At 40.6% G+C, this 24,305-nt stretch overlaps 1 protein-coding gene across 1 annotated transcript in view; it reads right to left on the bottom strand.

The window, feature by feature from the left end:
- Nucleotides 1-24,305, bottom strand: part of TBC1D8B (TBC1 domain family member 8B) — a gene marked incomplete in the record, with an annotated part of 1,684,663 nt that overhangs the window by 855,300 nt on the left and 805,058 nt on the right. The window contains 1 exon segment of the mRNA XM_044057627.1: nucleotides 9,084-9,322. Coding sequence (XP_043913562.1) covers nucleotides 9,084-9,322 — 239 coding nt within the window.

The following is a 24,305-nucleotide window of genomic DNA, read 5'->3' as shown; positions in this document are numbered from 1 at the left end:
GAGATAGGAAATTCACCCTGGGGATCACTTCTGTGACTCTGCTCAACAGGGGCACAGGAAAATAATTTTCTTGGGTGGTAAAAGCCAGAGTACCTTTTTGGCTAGGCTTATTTAGGCCCTAGGGCCAACAGCCTGGTATCTACCTATGAACGTCTGAACCAACCACAAAGCACCCAGAACTGACTCCTTCAATTCATAAGGAGTTACACGCATCTTTAACATATCAAAATATGAATGTAAATTCTTTTTATTAGATGCATTGCTGCTACTACAATTGGAATGGTCTGGGTATCCTTCTTCCACACTGCCCTCATTTCTGCCGGTAAATACTGGTATTTTATGACTTTGTATCTCTCTACGCAAGACAACGTAGTCACTGGGTGTAGCAATTTCAATAATCAATGCAACTTTTCTCTTCTTTTCCTGAACTACTACATCTATTTTTTCCCATCTATTTTCTGCAATGTTGACAACAGGTGAATCCACGTGCTATAAACTTCATTGTTCTCTATAATGCTTTGTGGTTCATGTTTCCAATGCTTCTTAGCTACTTCAGTATTGGAAAGTTTACACAAACACTAATGCAACAGGCTCCCCACATTATGATGCCTTTCATAATATAGGCCCTCTGCCATTATCCTTAGAGATGCTGCAAATGCAGAATGAGGTTCAACTCCTGCATGCTGCCGATACCCCACTGCTCTGCAATAATGAAAGAAAGGACAGTCCAAGAGCATGTTCTGTTCTTTCGTAACATTTTATACTCTGCAGCATTGTCATTGAGGAGGCAGATACATTCTGCTGGGAAACCCAACACTGAGATTGATGGGCTGCATATCTCCAAAATGCACCCCGAGTGAAAGCTGGCTGCTCCTTTTTCCACAATAACACTGGAATTAAGATAGTGCAAGAGGAGAAAACAGCAAGTACTAACTTAGCAAAAAGGTAAAGTGTAGCAATATCAGTTATCCTAATAAAAATAAACAATACAAGAGCATCAAGGAAAAACTGGAAAAAATGAAAAGCACAACAAAAAGTCACCAGCAAAAAAAAAAAAAAAAAAAACACTAGCTGTCGTTCAGCAGAGGCACCTGGGAGAACTACATGTGGAATACTGTGCACAGTTCTGCAAACCTCATTGTGTAAAGGCAGTAATTAGTAAAGCAAAATATAGATGTGCATGGAATATATGAAAAATCATAAAATTAGATCAAAGTTTATATTAATGAGTAAGGAATGCAGGAGTAGAATTAAAAGAAAAACTTAAGCACTTAGAGTGAAAAGTCCAATAGTGTAACCACCTTCTGAGCTAAATCTTAAGTTCAAAAACACACTGGACACAGGATTACACAAAAACAATTTTTTTTTCATTAATCCACAAACCAAGAGTGTAGAACAAATCTTTCAACTCTAAAAGCAAGCACTTCCACAAGGTACATTCGAAACGCTATCTGCACAGTTTGGTCCCAGATGGGGTCTCCACTTCACTCCACTCTTTCAGGTACTCCTTCATATGGTCCTCCATTGTAAGGACCATCTTACTGAGTTTAGCCTTTCAAGCTATTTCCTTTTATACTACGGTGAGTGTGTTCAAAAAAGTAAGTGTTCTACGTACCTCCTTAAGTGGTAATTCAGACTGTGATCTAACTAATTGTTGGTATGATTATTTCAGCACTCCAAACATTCTGAATACTCATTTCAAAGCATATAGGCACTTCCCATTGTCCATCATATTGCACAATTAGTAAATCAAGAGGACATAATCAGAAGATGAAAGGTGGACTCCATGTAGACAACTGGAAGCATACTTTCAAGGAAAGAGTAGTGGAATAAAAAAGCCTTCGTCAGGACTATGAGATGGACATAAAGCAAAATATATGAGAGGTTTGATACTAAAGCATTTTATAACCCTGCCCTAAAGTCATTCAAGAACCAATGCTCTTTCCTCAGTACCTATCCATCAGGCCCATATACCTCTTCAGTGTCATGTCTTCCCAATGTGACACCAAATCTCATGATTATGTAAAATGCTTTCATTAAAAGACAGCAGTACATCTGCTTAGTTACAACATTTGGAACACCAAACGAGTAATGCTTCATATTCTCCAAATTATATGAAGAACTTCTTGTGATTCCTTAACTCCATCCTCAAAACAGGTCCTTTCTTCATACCATCTTGACCAGCCAGTTAACAGATGGTGATTTTTTTTTTCAGAAACTACAGAAGGCCTTGTACACTCACTCTGACAATTTCCTGCCTACTTACACACCTTCCTCTCTTTATCACCTCCATATAAAATACTACTGAACGAATATGACAAAATTTGAAGCAGACTATACTGCAAAGAGAAATTAATGTGAAAGAAAAGAAAATTTCAAAGTTAAAAAACACTAATAAAGCATGGAATGCAGAGTGTGCAACTCTTGCCCCATCCCAGTTTACGTATTCTACTAAGCTACATAGTCATGCTATATTTTATAGTACAATCTAATCTTTTTTTCAGCTGTAGCCTGACCAGTGTCAGCATATCCAGTGATTGGGGGTGGATATAGGATGCAAAACCAACTACAGTGGGAGTGTAGCTTCCCTGCATTTTTTGTTTGTAATTATATTTCACAATGCACTACAGTCTGTTATTTAACAAAAAATTAAGTTTAGAGAACTCAGCATTTTGGATACACTTTATGGCTATCTTTTACTAGCATTTTCATTTTTATTAATTTCCACCTTCTCCTTACCCAGGGTTTTCTCCATTTCCTCACCCCTTATGTGAAAGGACTCTTCCACTGTCCTTTACTCCCTTGACACTTTCAAATGGCATTTCAATGGGTCTCAAAGAACTTACCACACCCAGTTCTTCCAGTCTGAGATCCTGGATCTTGTGACACTTCAAAGCTAATGGCTAAAATGTACTCCTATGTCTAAAAAAAAAAATCAAAATTAGAAGCACATTTAATACAGGCTTTGTTTGACAGCTTAGAGTATTCCTGGGCTGTGACAAATCTCACAGCTTTGTAAATAAATTGAACTTTGCTCTTTCAAAACTTCCTTACCATTGCTTATTTTCTCCCTAAAGAAAAAAATGTAAGTGTGCTGAAACAATGTCCCTACCTTGTACAAGCAATCTTTCTTTTGTGCTGGTATGCCTATCGAGTTACGAAGTATCCATCTCAGTCAATGTAGTTTACTGGATTTGTGTAGATAAGTGCCTTACATAGGACATGAGGAGCATGCTTTGCAAACAAAAAGAAAACTTGTTGATTTCAACAAACTTGTGGTAGTAACAGGGACTAGTCACTTTCCCCATTTTTAGTGCAGCCCTCAGAAATTGTATTAAGTAAGCAGGTATGGGGGGGTACAAGCTCCACTCCAAAAATATCTTAAAACACTTATCACAACATTGGCACTTTTGCAAAAATGCATTCTGAGTTAAACACAAATTCCATGCGCCTACCCAGGCACCCACGCACATACAGTAGAATGTTATCATTTTTTCTTCTTCCCAGTGTCTGCTGTCCGAGTACCTGTCATTTCTTTCACAATGGTGTTCTAGGCATCCACACAGCCAATATTATCTGCCATTTTGTGACTCAGTAAGATCACACACCCCAGTTTCTCTTTCGGCTTTTCCCGGTTAGGGGTCGCCACAGCGGAACTCCGGTCCGCTAATGATTGGCAGTAGATTTTTACGTACTGGCTTGCCGGGCCTAACGCACAACCTTCAACGAAGGAACGCCCATTCACGCATGTCGCTACACAGAAGACGCTCTGAGAATCCAACAGGCAACGTCTAACTGTGTGGCGACAACGCTACCGCAGCACCACCACCGCAGTGTACTACTCACAAACCTCTCTGGAACACAACTTTTGCTTTTGTACCAAACAGCTTACCAAATGTACCCTATAATTACCTACTTTTGGCAGTTAAGTTCACGGTATGGGATTTGATTTCTTCCACTTGCATTTGTCGACTGTGTGACTCTGGAGAATTCACCTAACCAGATAGTGCTCCCAAGTCACGCCAAGAAAGGACATACATCTAGTGGACTTACCTGGTTAACAAATTAATAAAAATTACTGATATATCAATTTTTTTAACAAAATAACTTCTGAATCAAATGTCCACTTTGATTACCTACCAAATTTGTTTAGTGATACAAGAAAAACACAGTGGGAGATTCACAAACATGTACACTGTATACAGTAAGTACCGGTTACCTACAAGCGATCCAGACACCATGCTTGACGGTGTGTACCACAGGTAATACTGGTGTGCAGAAGGCAGTACAAATGCAAATAAGGTACTAAATATGAATAAATGGTGCATGACTCAGACACCACCACAGAATCTTTAACCACATACAACCATCCCATTATTACCATGAATATTCAAAGCCAATAGCCATACCAAACTCACTCATCTAAGCACTGCCTAGGCCTTTTCACTGTGAGATCACCACTCAGGCACTGCTTGTTTTGCAACAGGAGTGCAGTTAGCTCTGATGTGAAGGCACTGGAGTTTTCACCAGCTGCCACTGTCGATTTACATAGAAGATAAATTAAAAGTTGCTCTGAATAAAGCCCCTGCAGTGTTAAGGGACATGGAAGTTTTTTTTTGGGTTGGTTTACACAAATTTGTTAATGATTATTCAAACAAGGCAGATTTAGTTCTAGTGATATTAGACGTGAATACATTATTCACAGTCATTCCGAATGATTATGGGTCACAGGCTGTAAAATGAGTTTTAGTTTCTAACTTGGGATATTCAGTATCACAGGTTAATTTGATTAATAATGTTGTTAGAATTCAACATTTTAATTTTTAAGGATGCCTATTTTTTTTTAAGTTAGATGAAGCTATGGGTACAGCATGTGCCGATAGCTACGCCAATTTGGTTATGGCATTCTGGGAGGAAGAAAGTGTTATTAAGAATGAAATGTATAAGAAACATGTTGTTTTCTGTAGTAGATTTGTTGACGACGTGTTTCTTTTATGGGAGGGTGGTATTCAGGAATTAAATGATTTTATTGATATTAATAGCTGTACTAGCTTTTTACGATTTACAGCTAAATTTTCTTGTTTTACTATAGAAATATTTAGATGTGCTTATCTCTAAACATCCTTATGGCAACTTTAATACAAAAATATATAAAACAAAATCTTGTAAGAATAACAAACTGCACCTTTCTAGTATATACCCTAATTATGTTTTTAGAAACTCAATGAAGGGACAGTTCCTGAGAATTTTGAGATTGCATACGGATTCTCAGAAAATGGATACAGCCTTCAAGAAATTGATTACAGAATTTATTGAGAGGGGTTATAAGAAAGAAGAGGTGCTAGTAATAGCATCCCAAGTTAGAGACCTTAGAAATATTACTGGTAGACCATTCTTTTCTGAGAATGGAGGTCTTGTCTTTAGGGGTCGCCACAGCGGAACTCCGGTCCGCTAATGATTGGCAGTAGATTTTTTACTTACTGGCTTGCCGGGCCTAACGCATGTCGCTACACAGAAGACGCTCTAACTGAGAATCGAACGGGCAATGTCTAACTGTGAGGCGACAACGCTACCACAGCACCACCACCACTAGAGAAAATGTTAAGAGTGAGATGGATGGAAAGTTAAGGTTACCTTTGACATACACAAGTAATGTTGGCTTTGTGTGTGTGATATAATAAAACGGAATTGGCAGGTTTTATTAATGGATGATAAAATAAACGGCACTGTTGGACAGTCTCCATCATTTGCATTTAAGAATGCCCCCTCTTTGAAACTTACGTTATGCTATACGAAACAGAAAAGAATGATCAGAATGTCAGAAAGAGAAGAACATTTCCATGTCGGTCTTATAAAGCCTGTCTCTATATTTCAGGGAAGAAATCTTTTGTCCATCCTAGTACAGGAGCCAGGTTTGATGGTAATTTTTATGCAGATTGTACCAGTACCAATTTGGTGTACTTAGCAACCTGCAAGCAATGCCCCTGTTTTCATGTTGGAATGACAAGCAGGAGATTGAAAGACAGGGTGCTGGAATACATAGGTGATACGAGGAATGATGTGCCAACAAATGCATTGAATAAGCATGTTAAACAGATGAAAAAGCATTGCTTGGAGTTTATGGTCTTGCATATTATTTGTGAGAATAATAGGGGAGGGAGTATACATAACAGAATAGAAAATGAGGAATTGAGCTGGATTTTGACTTTGCAAGCAGACAAAGGTTTTGGTTTAAATAAAGATATTTCTTTAAAACCCCTCCTGAAAGCTCAGAGGGTGAATCATTAATTAATTGCCATCTAGATATTTTTAAGTTAAAGTGTTTTGATAGGCGGCGGTGGTGCTGTGGTAGCGTTGTCGCCTCACAGTAAGACGCTGTCCGGTTCGATTCTCAGCTAGAGCATCTTCTGCATGGAGACATGCATGAATGGGCGTACCTTCGTTGAAGGTTGTGCGTCAGGCCTGGCAAGCTGGGACGTAAAAATCAACTGCCAATCATTAGCGGACCAGAGTTCCGCTGTGGCGACCCCTAACCGGGAAAAGCCAAAAGAAACAAACAAACATAAGGATCAACGTTGCTTGTTTGTTTTATGGTCTGATTATTTATATGGAAGTGCTTACCGTTGATTAAATTATTCCCTACTACAGTTCTGGTGGTCTTACTTTCTTTTTGGATTTATTTTCACCAGATGAGCCTGTTAGTAAATATGGCAAATAATGATAAAGTCTAATTATGATCAATGTTTGAAGAGTGGCAAGGGTGGAGAATGAGCTGGGTAAGCTACAGATGTAGGCTCACCCATCCTGAAGGGTGGGAGGTGGTTTGATCCTGCTGCCTTGGCAACAGCTGCAATGAAACAGATGCAACACAAGCAACAAGGTGTTCAGCAATGTCTGTGCTGCATTAGTTTCCCACGTGTTGGAGACGCTTTCAGCAATGCCTGTGCTGCATTACTGTTTCCCACATGTTGGAGACACTTTCAGCAATGTCTGTGCTGCATTACAGTTTCCTACATGTTGGAGATGCTTTCAGCAAAGCCTGTGCTGCATTACTGTTTCCCACATGCAGGACATGCTTACAGCAATGCCTATGCTGCATTACTGTTTCCCACATGTTGGAGACGCTTTCAGCAATGTCTGTGCTGCATTACAGTTTCCTACATGTTGGAGATGCTTTCAGCAATGCCTGTGCTGCATTACTGTTTCCCACATGCTGGAGATGCTTTCGGCAATGCTTGTGCTGCATTACTGTTTCCCACATGTTGGAGATGCTTTCAGCAATGCCTGTGCTGCATTACTGTTCCCCAATGTTGGAGATGCTTTCAGCAATTCCTGTGCGGCATTACTGTTTCCCACATGCTGGAGATGCTTTCAGCAATTCCTGTGCTGCATTACTGTTTCCCAAGTGTTGGGGATGCTTTCAGCAATGCCTGTGCTGCATTACTGTTCCCCAATGTTGGAGATGCTTTCAGCAATGCTTGTGCTGCATTACTGTTTCCTATATGCTGGAGATGCTTTCAGCAATGCCTGTGCTGCATTACTGTTTCCCTACGTACTGGAAATGCTTTACACAGTACTCTATGTGATCACTCCTTAGGCTGCTATAGGACAACTTGCAAATCTCCTGATGGAGCTGTAGGTGTATTTGTAAATAAAATTCTTAACCAGGTACAAAATGACTGTGCTGATCTCAGCACACAATTTCACCTCACACCCAAGTGTACAAAACAGCAGCAGGTTCTTGCCCTGGAGAGGAGGGGAAGTGAATGAGTCAATGAAGGAGGGAAAAAGCGTTACTAGAACCAATCATTAAATCTGTCTCAATGGGAATTGTGGGAACAATATATGCAGAGGAGGAGCAAAGTTTAAAAGACGGCAGGATCTGAAAGATGTTTAACTGACAATAACTAGATAGATTATACATGTATAATATTTGCAACTACAATTGTGTCAATGTGGTTTGCAATGTATAATGTTTGCAACTAGAATCGTGTCAGCATGGTTTGTGTTCATTACATAAATGTAAGATTGCCTATGTCATATGTGACAATTTAATAAACATGTTTGTTTAAAAAAAAAAAGCAGTGAAAAAAAACACAAGTCTGCCTGTAGCAAAAGGGCAATTCCCAAAACCATCACCCCTGAAGGTCTTGCAGCTCTAGGACTAACGTACCTCTCAACTCCTTAGAGCAAAACATCTGGAACAAGGCCTAATATAATAGGCAGATAAAGGCCCTAAAATAGATACACATTTTAAATATCGATCTTATAAACTTAGAAGGTTACTAGAAAAGGTTTTGTCTTAGCATGCATTTTTATAAAGGGTATAAAGTCTGAAACTGAAATGTGACATAACGTGTGCCATTATTTAGTGACTTCAATCTACAGTGATTTGACAGAAAGCCAAACGTTTTATGAGGAAGAGACCAAAAATCTGAAGCAAAAATCTGGATATAATGGGAAAATCTGGACAGTTGAGAGGTATGACTGAAACTGATGGTGTTCATTTTGTTATTTTTCTCTGTATTCTATACTAACCTCAAGATGAGAAACTCAGGCATACAAGCTAGCCCAAACTAGTTATCTCTGCTTCAAACCATCTGAGACTTCAGTATACCATTTCTAATTTTGTATACTTTTTTGCCAAAAGTGTGCAAACACATTTAACTAGGAGAAAAGCAGCACTAGCTTGTATGTGCAAAGTGCTTTAGAAGCATGTAGCAACCTAAATATATATATATATATATATATATATATATATATACATATATACATATATATATATATATATTTGTATATTATTTCCACCAGTAACAGATAACCCAACTCCTTAACTTAGGTTGAGTTAGGGGTGGCAATGCAACTTAGTGAGAGTTACTTACTGCATGGCTGAAAACTAACAACTTCCTGTCTTTGGAAATTTATTTCTATGCTCTTTCTCCAAGTACAAAACTAAACTAATACAGTTGTGTCTTCTAAATCTTAGCAGTAACAGTGTAGATCTGGAACAGTTAAATACTGGTGCCAAGGTCTAGAAAGTTTTTTTTATCCTGCAAGAGATTTGAGAAGTATTACACACTTACCTTTGTGATCTGAAGAGGGTCTGCAAGACATGGCTCATTCTCAAAAGTCTCTTTATCGAACAGTCTTCTCATAGCATAGTCTGCAAGCTGTTCCATTAACAGGAATGTTTCAGTAATGTGAAGGAACATGGAAAAATAATGGTCTTCTCCGCGAGCGGATACATGGATACTCTCCGTGAGCAGCACAGTGGAGGTCTTTTCAAGCTTTGATATTTCATCCCAGGGGATAACAAACTTCACTGCAAGCATTCATAAAGGAATCCACATCATTAACGCTTCAAGAGCACATAACATTAATCAACTTCTACTGAAATATGTCAAATGACTAGCTTAGCTTATACAATTTCTGTATGCTTCTGAACACCTGCTCATGCAGTCTGGGAACACAGATGTATAATGCTTTCAAATTTTAAAAATAGAGCTACTATCATTAATGAAAGTGAGAAACAAACTTGCACTTCAAAAATAACCTAGGCAAACAAGGTGAACATTTATAAAATAACATGAAAACTCTCATTTATAAGCAATACAATATACTAATAACTGCCTTGTGCTTTAGATTCAAGTAAACTGTCAGTCCAAAGAAAATATAATCTTATGAAGAAAATCTATCCCTCTGTGTCATATTTTCAGTGGGGCACATATAGGAATGTTACTTGTTAACATCTGCATGGTGTGGAATGTCACACATTCCAGAGCACTTTCTGAAAAATAAACTTAAAAAGTATGGGATACACAAATGTAAATATTTTGTGAAGAATCAAAGCTATTAAAACTGTACAAATAGCAATGTTAACGCTAAGTAGTATTCTTTCCATTAACAGTCAATGCATTCATAGTCAGTTATACAAGTACCGTAACATATTGTAATGCACACAAACCCCAAACAATGCTTTTTTCTAAACTTTCACAAATTTTCATACACTGAAAACTCTACAACCTAGACACAAACTGTTAGAGCATTTTTGTTCATCAGACCTAAGCTTTCACATGACAATAAATTCCTCTGTAAGAGCATGTTTATTGAGCTATTACAGAAATATAAAAGCATATGTTTAATTATATAATTAGCAAAAGAAATACTAGATGATCTCTCAAGATGTGCAATTTCAGTGCAAATATTAAAAACAGTTTTCTTCAATAGCTAAGGTTTCACTTAACGGCATTCAACAGTTTCTAAGTCTCTTGTTTTTTGAATTATTAGGTGTATATATATATATATATATATATATATATATATATATATATATATATATATATATATACATATATACACACACACACACGCGCATACATACATATATATTGCTTATTTTCATAATAACTAACATACTAGTAATATTTCCAGAACAGTATAAAAAAAACTGCATTTTCAGTGAATTGTCCCGTCTCCCAAATTGACATTTAACATCATACACCTCAATAAAATGTAGATCTCTCAGTTATGAAAATATGACACAAACTTGAAAATATGAACAATGAGAAGCAAACAAAAATTTCCACACTGCAGAACATCGTGGACTAAAATCAGTACATTCAGCTGACAGCCAAATATGGTGACAATTTGGATGGGGGATGGAGGGAGGGAAGCCTGAACCAGACAGAAGACTACAACATGGACAGTACAGTTGTGTACACTTACCATAAATGTAGATGTTAGAGTGTATTCACTGTTGCAGTAGCCCTCAGTCGGCCTGATTAACAAAGTCTTGGGTCCTGCATTGGTTGCTGCCTCATCTTCCATGATGTCAGGTAGTCAGGGGTATAAAACATGCAGCCGACGCGATTACATCAGTTTTTCTTGCCCCAGATGTCAGGTGCCCCCTTAATGGGGAGCAATTGAATCTATAAATATACAAGGTTATACCTCCAACAAAAAAGCAAATACACCAAAAAGCTTGAAGATAGCAAAGGAAAGTAGAGGTATATCCAAAAAAAGAAGGGGGCTGGAGGGAGGGTAACCAGGACTGCATGATGATTGGATGGGAGATAGGAAATTCACCCCAGGGATCACTTCTGTGGCTCTGCTTGACAGGGGCACAAGAAAATAATTTTCTTGGGTGGCAAAAGCCAGGGTACCGTTTGGCTAGGCTTATATAGGCCCTACGGCCAATAGCCTAGTACTTGCCTATGAACCTATGAACAGTGAATACACTCGAACATCTACATTTATGGTAAGTGTACACAACTGTACTATGTTCTTCGTGCTTCACTTGCAGTCATCACTTTCGGGTAGATTCCCAAAGCTAAGGATGGGAGGAGGAATTTAAACAAAATTAGGACCAGCTAAAAGGCCCTGCAAGACTGCAGTGGCAATGCCAGCTCTGGATTTAGAGATAATTGGCAGATGTTAATGCTTGGTGAAAGTATGTACAGAACTCCAGGTAGCAGCTTCTAGGATGTCCCTGGTAGGGACGCCTCTGAGAAAGGCTGTAGAGGTAGATGCAGCCCTGGTAGAGTGGGGTCTGATCCCCTGTGGGAAAGGTTTTCCATGGTGTTTGTAGCAGAAATGAATGCAATGGCCTATCCATTTGGAAATGGTTTGCTTTGAAATAACCTTCCCCTCTGCCCCTGCAGCAAATGCCACCAGCAGTTGATCAGATTTCCTTTGAGGTTTAGTTCTGTCCAAGTAGAATCTAAGTTGTCTGTGCACGTCTAAGGAGTGCAGAATCCGTTCCCCTTTGTTCTGCGGATTAGGAAAGAAGGTTAGCAAATGTATGGACTGATTAAGGGCCACACTGGATACCTCCTTGGGCATGAAGGAGGGATTGGTCCTGAGGGACACCCTGTCTGCATGAAAGATAATGAAAGGCTCTACTGCCATGACAGCCTGTAATTCAGACACCCTTCTTGCTGAAGTGATTGCTAAAAGGAAAGCTATTTTCCAAGAAAGGAATTTTAAGTCCACAGTGGCAACTGGCTCGAAAGGAGGAAGGGTGAGCTTTTCCAATACGAAGTTGAGGTCCCAGGCTGGAGTAGGAGCTCTCCTGGGTGGTTGTAGATTTTTGGCCCCTCTGAGGAACTGCTTGAGCAGTGGATGAGAGAAGAGGGGTGGTTCTGTGTTATAATGAGCTGAGATGGCTGAGGCGTGAATTTTGATGGAGGAGAAAGACAGGCCCTTGTGAAGCATCTCAGTTAAGTATTGTAAAATATGAGGTAAATCGGGAACTGTTGTGCTCATCCCTTGAGCTTGGTTCCAGGCACAGAATCTTTTCTATTTTTCAGCTAAGACTTTCTGGTACTAGGCATCCTTGACTCTAAAATGATATCCATCACTGGTTTACTGACAGATGGTAAAGGAGAAATTATGTAATTAGCCAGGCTGCTAGATTCAGTGTTTGAAGTTGAAAGTGCAGAATTTGGTTGTCCTGCTGAGACAATAGAGTAGGAGTCTGAGGCAGGTGCCATGGGGCCCACAGTGACACACTGTGCAAGACAGGGTACCAGTGTTGTGTGGCTAGTCTGGTGCAATCAAAAATCGTCCTTGGTTTGTCTTGTTTGATCTTTAGTAGTACTTTGGAGAGCAGAGGCAGAGGAGGAAAGGCATAAACGGATAGGTTTTTCCAGCTGAAGGCAGAGCATCCACTTTCCAAGCTTGTTTGTGGGGAGTCCTTGTGCAGAATTTGTCCAACTGATGGTTTTGGTGGGAGGCAAACAGGTCTATATCTGGGCTCCCCCATTTGCTTGTCAACATGTTGAAAATCCTTGGTTCCAGTTTCCACTTGTGTGGGTCCATGAGGTTTCTGCTTAGTTCATCTGCCAGTGTATTTAATCTTCCTGGCAGGAATTGAGCTTGTATATGTACTTGATAGCTCAGGGCTGTGCTCCATAATGCCATGGCTAGTCTGCAGAGGGGGGTAAGGATGTGTACCCCCCCTGCTTGTTTTTGTACCACATAACAGTGGTGTTGTCCGTCTTTATCATTTATTGTCCTGGAAAAATGTGCTCCTTGAGGGCTGTCAGAGCATTCTGTACAGCTAACATTTCTTTTTGATTGATATGTAGGTGCATTTGACTTGGGTTCCATTTGCCCTGAATGCACTTCCCTGCCAGGTGGGCCCCTCATGCATTGTCTGATGTGTCTGTTAAAGTTTGGGCGGCAGGGGGTAGTGTGAATGGTAGCCCCCTGTTTTGGTGGCAGGCCTCTACCCACCAAAGGAACTCTAGGCGGAGACAAGGTAGGATTGGAATCGCTGCTTCTAGATCTTGTGAATGTTGACACCATAGGCTTTTGAGATACCACTGCAGTTTCCTCATAAGCAGCCCTGCATATGGAATTAGAAGAATGCAGGAGACCATGAACCCCAAGGCTTGCAGTACTTGCCTTGCAGATAACTGGGTTTTTGTGGCCACTTGTTTGAAGTAGGCTGTCAAATGAATCTGTTTCTCTGGCGTAAGGAAAGCCATCTGGGAAGTTGTATTCAAGCTTGCTCCCAGGAATATAATTTGTTGACAGGGTACCAGGTGTGATTTCTTTTCGTTTATGGTGTACCCCAGACAAGTCACTACCCTTTGAACAAAGGCCAGATGATTCATAAGTATGTCCTGGCTTTCTGCCTGAATTAGACAATTGTCCAGATATGGGTATATCTGAATATTTCTTTGTTGCAGAATACAATGACTGGAGCTAGGCACTTTGTGAATACCCTGGGTGCAGTAGATAAGCTAAAGGGCAGTGCAGAGAACTGGCAGTTTATGTAGCCTACTTTGAAGCATAGGTATCTTCTGCAAGATTCCCTGATAGGGATGTGCAGGTATGCTTCTTTTAAATCTAGCGTTGCCAACCATGCATCTTTGCCTAGCATAGGAAGCAGTTGGTGAAGAGTCAGCATCTTGAATTTTGGAATCATCAGAAAGGTATTTAGAGTAGAAACGTCCAGGATAGGACACCATGTATTGCCTTTTCTGGGTACCAGGAAAAGTCTTGAATAGAACCCTTGTCCCTTTACCTCTTCTGGTACCAACTTAATAGCCCCCATGCTTAAGAGAGAGTACTTGATTTTGGGCCTCTGCCCACTGACTTGGGGGTAGATCTGGCCACCCGCTTGGTGTTGGTAAGGTGTGGAAATGAAATCTGTATCCTTAGGACACTATATTTAAAACTCATTTGTCCTGGGTAATGAGTTCACAGTTTTTGGCATGCAGACCAATCTTTCCACCTAAAGGAGTATTCAGTTGGGAAGTGCTTGGAAGTTTTAGAAGCAAGTCATTGAGACGGTTTTCCATAGGGGGGAGTCTTACTACTCCCTGATTTGGGTGCGGAAACCCCCCACTGCTTAGTCTTGTGTCTCCCCAGGGACTGAAACCTGGCGTTTCTGCTATGTCTGGGTTTGGCTTGAGAAGACCTTGAAAAGGCTGGAAAGGACCAATTCTTAGAGGGCCAGTGGCTACTAAAGCTAGGAGGCTGAACGTGTAAGAAATATTTTAACAGTTTACATACATTTAGCTTTATCTTCCATCTTTTTAAGAACTTCCTCAGCCTTGTTGCCAAACAGGCGGTCCTGATTTAAGAGAGCATCCAACAATTTAGCTTTAACATGATCAGGTAAAGATTGCTCCTTAAGCCAAGCATGCCTTCTGAGCACAGAACCAGTAACAGCAGCCCTGCAAGAGGCCTCTAAAGAATCAAGTCCACATTGCAAAGTATGCGTTCCAACCTGTTCAGCAGAATGCATTAAATCCTGTAATTCTTTATTTTCCGCACAGTCAGAAATCAACATAATTTTCTGTTTAAGCAGACCAATAATATGTTGTTGATACTTCAACATATGAAACTGGCAGTTTAAAGCCCTAATGGCCAAGGCTGCAAAAGTGTAAACCTTCTTACCCAATCTATCCAGCACCCTGGAGTTTCTAAAAGAAGGGGTAGGATTTTTAGCAGTAGAAGCCTTAATGCCCTTGGGTCCCTGTGAAATAGTCTCTGGATCCACAGTAGGATTTTTAAAAAGGAACTTGTGTGAATCAGGAACCCTGTATTATCTGTCAGGTTTTCGGGGAGCAGGAGGCAAAGAATCAGGGACTAAACTAGATTCCAAAAAAGCATCTTCAACAATGTCTAGTGCAGGAGGAATAGCTAAAGGCCTATGCTGAGGTGCTGAGGTAGGAGAAGGAAATCCTAAGCCTCTTTTTAGAATCAGAATAATCCTGGCTTTCCCAGTGGAAATGCTCCCTTAGAGTATGTAAGGTTTCACTAAAATGGAAATCCTCTGGAGGGGAAGCAGAGGGAATAAAGTCCTCTGCATCAGAATCCTCATAAGTAGATAAGGGAAATCCAGATCATCAGAAAAATCTGAATCCTGGTTAGAAGATTCATAAACAACTTCAGTCCTAGGTCTCTTAGAAGAGGGAGGCTGACTTCCCCTGATTAGAGTTATAAGATCTTCAGCCATTCTTATCATTTGTTTTTTAGGCATAGAGGCCTGAGCATGTGGTCTGGGCAGTTTTTTAGGCATGGTTCAAGATTTAGGCCTAAAAGAAGAAGGAGGCGTTGGTTAAATATGCAAGTCCGTAGGCCTGAATACACCCTCATAAGCCAGTGCCTGGCACAGCGGCTCCACACCAATCCAAGGTAGAGACATCCGCAGATTCCATAGTTGAAGCATCTCGTGACATCCCGGACTCCGAATGGGTCTCAGTAGAGGTCTGCGAATCAGAAGGAGTGGGTATCAGAGGTTGCGAAAGATTTCCTGAAGTCCTTGGTATAATGTAAACAGAAAAATAACTGATGATTAATAACTCTCCCCTCTGTCTGTCCCGCAAGATATACTTAAAACTGGCTTGTCTCCAAGCATTATGCAAGATCAAGTCCTACAAGTGCTATTAAAAGGTAAAAATACTGCATCGATGGGTCCTGACAGTATCTCTAAATGCATCTTAAATAACATGAAGCATGATTTAGCCACCCCCTAATAACATTGCCCAAGCTCAGCCTCCATACAGGTTTTGTACCAAGCAAGTGGAGAACAGCTACAGTCATTCCCCATGCTTACTCTGTCTGGTGGATTTTTTTGAAAAGGTCACCAAAGCAATGGATGAAGGCAAAATGGTACACAACGCATACCTTGATCTGGTCAAAGCTTTTGACACAATTCCCCAGTCAGGCATAGTAGAAAAGCCAAGTAAAGTGGGATTAAACCCCTAAGTCACCTGCTGGACTGTCAACTAGTTTCACAGATCTCCACTAAGAGACCAGTCACCAGTGGAGTCCCTCAGGGTTCTGTGCTGGGACCTTTCCTGTTTGGCATCTACTTTTCTGAAGTAAAACCAAATACCAAATAAGGTAATCACCAAGAAGAGAATTTTCTAAGAAAAGAATTTGAAGTCCATCATAACTATGGGTTCAAGAGGGAGTTTTGTCAAAGCATGTAGTAATACAGTAATATTATATTACTATTCGTAGTAGTATTTATAGTTAGCAATACCAAAAGGTGTAATAAGATCCCCTACAGCATGAAGCAGGAGAAATGTAACTCAAAAGGCATCAGAAAGCTTCAGAGATACAATAGGTGTCTGCCCTTCACCTTGAAATCTGAAATGGCTGCCACTGGTTCTGCAAGAAGTCTAGAATTGACAGTAAGGAAACAGAACAGGGGTCAAGGCCTTTGGATGAAGACAAGATAGAGAATCTCTCCACTTACTTCTGTAAAGTGTCTTGGCAGAAAGCTCCCGAGATAAGATGCAAACACTGAGTGAAATGCCTGGAGTTTCAGGTCATCATTGGAAGTGACAAAAACAAGTGGTCAGACTCGGGATTTGATGTCCGGGTGAGACTTGCCAGACAAGGGGGTACACCAGATGAGGCCACAGGAAGAGGGACCATACTTTTCATGACCAGGAGAGGGCGATGAGAATGACTCATTCTTGCACCAGGCTGCTTTCTGAAAAAAATTGTCATCATTGGAGTCCAAAGGTAGGCATAGAGGGGACCAAGGGGCCAAGTGAGGACCAAAGCATCCCTAGTTGACTGCTCCTCTTGAACAATTAGGGAAAAAAGCTGCTGCATTTGGCGTTTGGGCGGTTCATAGCTAGGCTGTCCCCAAGGGTTGAAGAAAATGAAAGCCACCATCTGAGGGACCACTCATAGCAGAAGAATCTATCTGCTCAACTTGCCTGATAGTACACTGGAACTCCCTGGAATATGCACTGCAGTTAGAGTACTGAAAAGACACTGGCCTCTGCAGACATTCATGGCCTCATGACAAAGGATAACAGTGGGTTCCTCCTTCCTTGTTGATGTATCAGACTACAGACATGCTGACTGTCTGGAGCACAACCACATCCATGGGGAGGGAGTCCTAGAAAGCCTACAACATTAGATGGATTGCCTCCATATCCAGTACACTGATGTTTAGACTGGCCTGTTGGAAACCACATGCTTTAAGATGGTTTTCTTTCAAAATCAGCTCCACACACCACCCCAGAACAGATGAATATTTGGTCACCATACCTCCTGAGGGGTGGGGATGAAAGGATATCCTAAGACTAGAGGAGAATTTATTTCTTTATTTGACATTTGTTGACTGGGATAGTCCGACTGGGCTATTTCCCTTTTTCAGAGGAGGTCTGGGAAGCAAAGCTCCACAAAGTAATACACAGAACAAAGTAAACTAAAATTAATGTAACAAAGCTAGACCTCTTAGAATTGCAAAATCACATATAACAGTAATGTAACAGTTTAACAATGAGTTCAGGGACAATGATTATATACAAGATAGTTTCATGGACACATTGGGAGTACAAGTCATTATAAGAGTCAGAACTCCACAGCAAGATGCAAAGAACACAAGCAGTACAATACTACAGATGATCTACAGCTCTGAATTGTTAGTTCTCAATACATCATAACAGAACAAAATATTTATAAAACTTATTCATTTCACACTACTAGAGAAGTAGCTGCTAGTATATTCATTTATGCAGGCAGTGGTTAAGTATATTGATGGAGTGCATTTATGACATTTTGTAGAGTTGGAATATTTTATGTACTGTGAGCGACTGTCTAGGATTTAGTTGCTGAAGCCAATGATGTATAATATATTGTTTGCAAATTCCAGTGAGTTTCACTGGAAAGTGCACTGGATGATGATGAATGGACCAGTGGACTTAGAGTCCACTGTAATACCCCATGCGGAATATGGTATGATGGACAAAAGTGATTGATGCTGCCACAGACTCGATAGGATGCATCACATTGGAGGATTCTGTTCAGATAGGACTTGTAAAGCTTGTTGGAGCAGAGTGATTAACCTTGACACTGAAAGCTAGGCCATCTGCGTGGTGGTGCCCAGGTGATATCTTATGAATTCTGTGGTTAGGATTAGCGTTAACATGGACTTCATGTTGATCATGATTCCTAGCTCTGCGCACAACTGGAGCAAGAAGTCTGTGGCTTGGATTAAAAGATCCCTCATGGCAGCAGTTATGAGGCAGTTGTCTAGGTAAGGGAACACCAAGAACCCCTGCAGCCTGGGATGTGGTGCTACCACTGCCATAAACTTGAATAACTGAGGGGCTATGGAGAAGTCTGAAGGGCAAAGGTTGCCTGCAAAACCAAGGGTTTCGAGGTCCATTCACCAACAAACCTCAGTGCTCCTGAAAGGTTGCCTGACTGCCACATTCTGGAGGTGGTTGGGTGGCACTTCCCTCTGCACCATCACATTTGGTCAGCCATTGCTATTGTTTTGCGGGTGCTGAGAATAGTGATCAGAGACTACTACATTCCCTTTCTTTCTTCCTTAGAACTGTTACAAAGAAGTCTTGCCAAAGCTCTACTCCCACAGAGAAAGGTAGCAGCCCAAGAAACTGCAAGGCTACAAAACAAATTGGCCATCCAAGAGCTCCAACCAGACTAGCAAGGATCCAGCGTCTAGTCTGCAATGAAAATGACTGGCTCCCAGTTATAAGCAAAGGAACTTTCTGGGGTGCCTGGTAATTCTGATGTGGTAGTAGACATCCTGAAATTCCACCAAGCACATCCAGCCATCCTTCCTATGAAGGGGCAATATGGACTAAATCCTGACAATAAATTGGTTTAACTGACTGAGGTCCAGAATGGGCCTGAAATTCCCCATTTTTTTGGAAACAAAAGAATCTTGAGTAGACTCATCCCCATACTGGAAACCAGTGCTGCTAACCCAGTTACACTGCCATTAACAAGAGTTAATCTGCCATCCTCAGACCAGTAATCGTCACTTATATCCCTGCACCAGTTACACCACCATCACCAGACCTACGCTTTCTCTGTACCAGTTACACTGCCAATACTACCAGTTAAACTGACATTTCCAGGCCAGTTACCCACACTAGCAACACAGGAACAAACTCAAACCGTAATCCACAAAAAATGCTCAGGCTTAGAAATCCATGCCAAACACTGTTTTAATAGTTCAAAACCGCAAAATAGAAACAGATAACATAAGCACTTTCATTTTCCAAATTGAAACCTTCATCAGATAAAATTACAATCAACAAAAGCCATATATATATATATATATATATATATATATATATATATATATATATATATATACACATATATATATATAAACTTTGAAATGAACGTCTTAGATCATGTGATACACCACACCTCTACCACAGAACATATTATTTAAAGCAACATAGTACTTTTTAAGAGCACTACCGTCATGGAATTCAACCATAAAAAGATACAGTAAATAGGAAGTATATAAATAAATAACCTATGCGCAAGATGTTATAAAAACAGTATAAAAATGTATTTTTAAATTCAATCATTTTTTTTATAAACTTATTGGTGCTGCGGTAGCGTTGTCGCCTCACAGTAAGACGTTGTCCTGTTCGATTCTCAGCTAAAGCGTCTTGTGTGTGGAGACGTGCGTGAATGGGCATACCTTCATTGAAGGTTGTGTGTCAGGGCTGGCAACTCGGCACGTAAAAATCTACCGGCAATCATTAGCGGACCGGAGTTCCGCTGTGGTGACCACTAACCGGGAAAAGCCTAAAGACACAACAACAACAATTGCTGAACAACAAAATTAAATTAATACTAAAATTGTTAAATAAAACAATGATAGACACAGATTTCCAAGCCTAAATGTTTGAGTTTGTTCCTTTGTTGCTGTTTTGGTTAGTTCTACCTTCAATGTGATGGCTACACGGATTCAGGCTGGCTCTCCATCACAGGATTTATTCCAAGAAATTGATCTACGGGATTTATCACAGAAAGTTGGGAATTTAACACTCCTCATACAACATCTGACCCAATGAATGGAAACATTTCTTCTAATCACCACCCTCCATCTACAGACACAAGAGAAATCAGGAGGATCAAAGCTTTACTTAAACAGCAAACAAGAATGAGTGTTATTTTAAATCCACCATTTAATAACCTAACATATGGTTTCAAAACATTACATAACAGTGCTATTCACAGCAACAATATTCCTGTTTTAAACAACTGGCTTAACTCTGGCATTAACCTCAGGGGAACACAGCACATGGATAGCACCATGCTTGCCTTCAGGCTGAGTATGACTATAAACTTTTAAAAATTAAAAAACTGCAACTTGAAAATGTATATTTTACTGAATGTGCAAGGTCTAATATAGTACCTAAAGGGCTCCATTTATGGCAATTTCCAACTGGTTTAGGTTTATACTCAACTTCATAAAGACTTGGTCATGCCCTTTGATAGGCACGGGTGTGAGTACATGGACTTATTGATTAAGCATAACAATAAAACAACTGAATTAATCGTAGATATTTGTTGGACAATTTAAATGTTAATGATTTGAAATCTGAGTCATACAATCTAGAACATGTGCGTATTTTCAAAAATATAGATGAGCAGATTCAAATATGCAATCGTAAGATAAAGAAGTTGGAGCATGCTATGAGAGATTATAACAAAAAAGCTTATCCCAATCCTCTGAACTCACAAACTTGGGGTTCTAAATTTAAAAACTACAACAATGAGCAACAAGAAGCACAGGTGAGAGGAGGGGTGGAACTTACTGAAAATGTGAACACCAATGGGGCTAAAGGTCATTTATAGACCCAATAGAATATCCACCCCTATGGAGATCCAAAAGAAATAGGAAAAACAACAAGTCCAAACAAACCAATAGAAGCTCAAGAATTAAATAAAACCCCCACTGAGGGACAACCCGAGATGACAGAACCAAAGTCAAGAACTCGAACTGGCATTAAATCAAGTAGCCAGCAATACCTCTATTTGTATCATGATCATTAACAGTAGTGGTGATTTTAATGTATATCATTTTTCTTCAGTTCCAACTGACTGCTCTTATGGTGACATTTTTGTGAAAGGGCTTGCATTTGTACCTACTAGGCATGTTGATGTGGCATACATCCTTATGGACTTAACACAATTTGTGAGAAAGTTGAAAGTACAGTTGTGTACACTTACCATAAATGTAGATGTTAGAGTGTCTTCACTGTTGCAGTCATGACTGTAGGGTTCTCCCCTGCCGGCAGGCAGTCCTCGGTCGGCCAGAATCCCAAAGTCTGGGTCCGGCGTCGGCTGTTCAACCATGTTTCCTGACGTCAGAGTGCCAGGAGTACAAAGCTGACGCCATGTTCTCCAGTTTTTCTTGCCCCAGATGTCAGGAGTTCCAAAATGAGTAAGGGCCCATAACCTTTGCAAATACACCTCATAAGAATGGTGAGAAAGGAAACCATACAAAGGTAAAAATATGTGGGGACAGGAGGGAGGGAAACCCAGACTGCAACAGTGAAGACACTCTAACATCTACATTTATGGTAAGTGTACACAACTGTACTATGTTCATCGTGTTTCACTGTTGCAGTCATGACTGTAGGGTAGAATCCCAAAGCAGGGTGAAAGGGAGGTGGTCATAAAGTAGAAGGGGCAGCTAAAAGGCCCTGCAAGACTGCAGAAGCAAAGCCTGCCCTAGACTTAGAGTAGAGAGGTAGATTGTAGTGCTTTGAAAAAGTATGCACTGAACTCAAAGTTGCAGCCTCCAAAATGTCTTTGGTAGGAACTCCCATGAGGAAGGCAGCTGAAGTGGCAGCAGCTCTGGTGGAATGAGTCCGTATACTCCCTGGGATTTGCTTTCCATGGTGCGAATAACAAAATCTAATACCATGAGTAATCCATTTAGAAATGGTCTGTTTTGAAATGGCTTTACCTTGAGAACTTAAAGCATAAGAAACAAACAATTGCTCTGATTTTCTCATGTCCTTGGTTCTGTCCAGGTAAAAACGTAGTTGTCTGTGTACATTCAAGGAATGTAAGATCCTTTCCCCTTTATTTTGAGGAGTGGGGAAAAAGGTTGGCAAGTGAATAGTTTGATTTAAAGCCACTTTGGAAGCCACCTTAGGCATGAATGTAGGATTAGTCCTTAAAGAAACCCTGTCTTGATGAAAAATAATATAAGGTTCCACAGCCATAAGAGCTTGCAACTCTGAAACTCTCCTGGCAGAGGTCAGAGCTAACAGGATGGCTGTTTTCCAAGATAAAAACTTGATGTCAGAAGAGGCAGCAGGCTCAAAAGGAGGTAAGGTGAGTTTTTCCAAAACATAGTTAAGATCCCAAGCAGGAATGGGAGGAGATCTAGGAGGCCTTAAGTTCTTAGCTCCTCTGAGAAACTGTCTCATGAGCTGGTGGGAAAAGATTGGAGGGTCTGTATTATAATGAGCGGAAATAGCACAGGCATGAATCTTAATGGAAGAGAAAGAGAGACCCTTATTGTAAGAGATCTGTCAGATAAAGTAAAATCAAAGGAATGTTAGGAAGAAGAGGATCAGAATCCTGAGCCTGCATCCAGGAACAAAATCTTTTCCATTTTCCTGCATAAGATTTTCTAGTGCTAGGACGTCTGGCTTCTAAAATGACATCCATAACCTGCTTGGGTAGGAGAGAATGAATCTAAGACCCTGGATTAACCAGGCTGCCAGGCTGAGAGTTCTGACATGGGAGTGAAGAACCTGACCTTGATGTTGGGACAGAAGGTTCGGAGTCTGTGGTAAAACCCAAGGGGGCTCCCGACATAGGTTTTTCAGAGTTGGATACCAAAACTGTCGAGGCCAATTTGGGGCCAGCAAGATAATCATCTTGGGCCTGGCCTGTTTTATCTTTAATAATACCCGTGGAAGAAGAGGAAGAGGCGGAAAGGCATATCCCGAGAGGTTTCTCCAACTGAATGATAGGGCATCCACTTTCCAAGCTTGTTTGTGGAAAGTCCTGGTGCAAAAATTCTGTAGTTGATGATTGAGATGGGATGCAAAGAGGTCTATGAGAGGACATCCCCAGACTGCTGTTATCATCCTGAATATTTCGGTGTTCAGCATCCACTCGTGCGGATCCGAAAGGTTTCTGTTCAGACGGTCTGCCAGGAAGTTTTGCTTTCCTGGTAGAAATTGAGCTTGAAGGTCCAGATTGCAAGCTAGAGCTGTGTTCCATAGATTCATGGCTAGTCTGCAAAGGGGGTAGGAAATGAGATCCCCATTGCTTGTTTATGTACCACATAACTGTGGTGTTTTCTGTTCGTATCAGTAGTTGTCCTGGTTGCAGGAGATTCCTGAAGGCCCACAGAGCTTTCTGAACGGCTAACATTTCCTTTAAATTGATAAGTGGGTGCTCCTGATCCTTTGTCCAAAGGCCCTGCATACAGTTCCCCAGAAAATGGGCTCCCCATGCATAATCTGAGGCGTCTGTGGTTAGTATCTGAGTGGCAGGAGGCAGACAGAAGTGTTTTCCTTTGTTTAGAGTACATGCCTTGGACCACCAAAGGAATTCCTTTTGAAGACAAGGCAGGACGGAGATCAGTATGTCTAAACTGTGGCAATGCTGAGACCATACACTTTTTAGGTACCACTGTATTTTCCTCATATGTAGTCTTGCATATGGTACAAGAAGGATGCAGGAGGCCATGTAACCCAAAGCCTGCAGGAATTTTCTTGCAGATAGCCGAGTTAAAGTTGCCAAGGTTTTGAAAGTTGAAGCCAGCTGTAATTGTTTTTCATATGTCAGAAATGCCATCTGGGTTGTTGTGTTTAGAAGAGCACACAGAAAAATTATCTGTTGCGAGGGAGTCAAATTTGACTTTTTTATGTTGACAGTGAATCCCAGGAACTTGAGAAGTTTATGAACAAATTCTAGATGCTGGAGTAAGTCATCCTTGCTGTCTGCCTGAATAAGACAATCGTCCAGATAAGGGTAAATTTGAATTCCCTTGAGTCTGCAATAAGCTACTACTGGAG

Source organism: Protopterus annectens, chromosome 15.part0, assembly GCF_019279795.1.
Source record: "Protopterus annectens isolate FY-2018-M chromosome 15.part0, PAN1.0, whole genome shotgun sequence".
Lineage (NCBI taxonomy): Eukaryota > Metazoa > Chordata > Ceratodontiformes > Protopteridae > Protopterus > Protopterus annectens.
Note: the sequence above shows the minus strand (reverse complement) of the source record. Positions and strands in the feature narration are given on the sequence as shown.